The sequence below is a fragment of the Triticum dicoccoides genome, chromosome 6B (assembly GCF_002162155.2).
Source record: "Triticum dicoccoides isolate Atlit2015 ecotype Zavitan chromosome 6B, WEW_v2.0, whole genome shotgun sequence".
Taxonomy (NCBI): domain Eukaryota; kingdom Viridiplantae; phylum Streptophyta; class Magnoliopsida; order Poales; family Poaceae; genus Triticum; species Triticum dicoccoides.
In genome coordinates this window covers 351,784,416-351,787,535 of record NC_041391.1, presented here as the reverse complement: position 1 = coordinate 351,787,535, position 3,120 = coordinate 351,784,416, and the positions used below count along the sequence as shown (strand labels likewise).

The window sequence follows — 3,120 nt, the reverse complement described above, 5'->3', positions numbered from 1 at the left end:
AGTATTGCCGACTTAGACCAATTCGGAATTTGAACTGAGATAGCGCAAAAATGATGGATGATGTGAGCAATCATACTAGCTTCTTGCAAATTAGCTTGGCCACAAACCAGAAGGTCATCTGCAAAGAGCAAAGAGTGGACAGGGGGGCAATTTGGCCCAAGCAAAATACCTTGAAGGTGGTTAGCAGCCATATCATCATTGAGAGTAAGAGAAAGTTCATTAATGGCAAGCACAAAAAGATAGGGGGACATAGGACATCCTTGTCTAATACCCCTATTACTTTTAAATCTATGAGTAGGTTGACCATTGATAATGACTGAGAACGAAGGCGAGGAGATGCATGCATAAATTAAATTAATGAAATGAGCATGCAATCCTTTACGTTGAAGAGCGAAAACAATGAAATTCCATTCAATACGATCAAAAGCTTTTGCAAGATCAATTTTAAGCATAAAAGCACTGTGATTCCAAGACTTAAGAGCAAAGGAGTGAGTGATTTCTTGGGCAATAATGACGTTGTCGCTAATTCTACGACCTTGAATAAAAGCTTGCTGAGCAGGGTCAATATAATCAGGCAGATGGGCTTTGAGTCTATTGGCCAAAGATTTAGCAATGATCTTATAAATAACATTACAAAGACTAATAGGTCTATAATCAGTAGGGACTTGGGGGACAAGCTTTTTAGGGATGAAAGCAATGTTAGCGTCCCCATTGTGAGGGGGTAAGATACCTGTGTTATAAAAACTGATAACCAAAGTAGTGACATTATCCCCAATCCAATCCCATGTTGCCGGATAAAATTCCACATTGAAACCATCTGGGCAGGTGACGCATTAAGCTTCTTCTGACAAAAACTTTGTCAACAAAGTGGATCTTCGTATGTTATTTTCGAACCAGATTTAAATTTTCTTCAACATGGAAGTTTGACAGCCAATATTCACATTAACATCGAGCAAATCAAACGAGTAGTAGTGTAGCATCGATAATAGCGTCCAAGTGAACTTATACCATGCCAAGAGGAGCCCGGTGTTATCTCAACAAATAAATTTGTTTTAATGACAAATATATACTACATCAAGTACGCCATCCATGGGTTATATCCATTATCAAGTTTCAAGGGCAAGAAACTAATACGAAGTTGGTGTATTAAGAAGTAAAGGTTACACCACCTAAAATACAAAAAATACAACTGCAGGAAGCCTTTCTTAACAATTCTCCAAATTTCAAGAGACAGACTGCCTCCGAGATTCAGAAGACAGACAGGCAGGAAGCATCAACTTCCAAGTTACGGCTGTTCTTCGAATCTCATTCGATAACCGCCAAGGAACAGATCAGTGGTTGCCTTCATTCGATTGTGCATAGGAGAATGCAGCCTGTGGAGGGGCCGCTGGGGCCAGGGGTGGAGCGCCAGAAGTTGAGCCTGCAGTTGGTGGTTGATTTGGTTGATACATCGGTGGAGGACCTGGAGGTGATGCGTTGTTGGACATGGGTGCACCTGGGGCCCCAGATGTTGGAGGTGGTAGTGTCGGAGGCCTTGGGAGAGGTGCCACCTGCATAGGCATTGAACCAGGAGGGCCCCCGTGCTGCGGCATGGTTGGAGCACCAGGATAACCTGAACATTTGTACAAAAATAGTCACTTAAGATGATCGATCACTATTTCAAATGATAAGAAATTCAGAAGTTTGGATGCTTTACTAAAAATAGAAATTCAACTCTTATAAAGAACAGCTACATGAATTTTTCCTTTTTTCTAAGATACAGTGAGCAGTTCCCTTAACTGCACTCAATTGTAGATTGATAGCCGTGTTTGTGTCTTTCTGTGTTTGACTGATAAGTGGCAACTGATGTTATGTGGCATTACATAATGAAAGTAAAGTATCAGTGCATCATGAATAAACTGGATTGCGCCTCTAAACATTTGGTTGCAACAGTTGAGCAGCCAGTCTGACCACTTTGAGTCTTTTGTATGCAGACTTTCCATACATTTCTGCAAGAGGCTCTTTCCAAACTCAAGCTCGTGACCTCATGGTCACAAGGCAACAGCTTTACCGCTGCGTCGTGTTTGTGGCTTTCCCTTGACTGCAGTCAAAGAATGACAGCCGTGTTTGTGGCTTTCTGTTTTTGACTGATAAGTGGCAACTGATCTTATATGGCATCATTACATAATGAAACTAAAGAAGTATCAGTGCATCATGATAAAAACACAAGAGCAGCCAGTCTGACCACTTTGAGTCTTTTGTATGCAGACTTTCCCTACATTTCTGCAAGAGGCTATTTCCAAACTCAAGCCCGTGACCTCATGGTCACAAGGCAACAACAGCTTTACCGCCGCGTCGTGTTTGTGGCTTCCCCTTGACTGCAGTCAAAGAATGACAGCCGTGTTTGTGGCTTTCTGTTTTTGACTGATAAGTGGCAACTGATCTTATATGGCATCATTTACATAATGAAACTAAATAAGTATCAGTGCATGATGAATAAACTGGATGCACGCGTTTAAACATTTAGTTGCAACAATTGCGCAACAAAAGGACATGTTGATTACCACTGAATCACAAAGCCGCAGTACATTGTTTACGCTAAAAAAAGAGCAGCCAGGTGCACGTAGCTCCTGCTTGCGCAGGGTTCGACCACTTTGGGTCTTTTGTATGCAGCCTTTCCAAACATTTCTGCAAGAGGCTATTTCCAAACTCAAGCCCGTGACCTCATGGTCACAAGGCAACAACAGCTTTACCGCCGCGTCGTGTTTGTGGCTTCCCCTTGACTGCAGTCAAAGAATGACAGCCGTGTTTGTGGCTTTCTGTTTTTGACTGATAAGTGGCAACTGATCTTATATGGCATCATTTACATAATGAAACTAAAGAAGTATCAGTGCATGATGAATAAACTGGATGCACGCGTTTAAACATTTAGTTGCGACAATTGCGCAACAAAAGGACATGTTGATTACCACTGAATCACAAAGCCGCAGTACATTGTTTACGCTAAAAAAAGAGCAGCCAGGTGCACGTAGCTCCTGCTTGCGCAGGGTTCGACCACTTTGGGTCTTTTGTATGCAGCCTTTCACTACATATCTGCAAGAGGCTGTTTCCAAACTTGAACCCGTGACCTCATGATCACAA

The 3,120-nt window shown here is 42.1% G+C and overlaps 1 protein-coding gene across 2 annotated transcripts in view; it reads right to left on the bottom strand.

Moving 5' to 3' along the window:
* Nucleotides 1-1,029: 1,029 nt before the first annotated feature.
* LOC119322719 (U1 small nuclear ribonucleoprotein C-1-like) overlaps nt 1,030-3,120 on the bottom strand; it is a 5,731-nt gene continuing 3,640 nt past the window's right edge. Inside the window, exon 5 of one of the 2 annotated variants that reach the window (XM_037596224.1) lies at nt 1,030-1,420. In XM_037596224.1, coding sequence (XP_037452121.1) covers nt 1,332-1,420 — 89 coding nt within the window. In that variant the 3' untranslated portion in view covers nt 1,030-1,331. Of the gene's footprint in view, nt 1,613-3,120 lie in introns of both variants that reach the window. The other variant, XM_037596223.1, reaches the window with a different exon arrangement.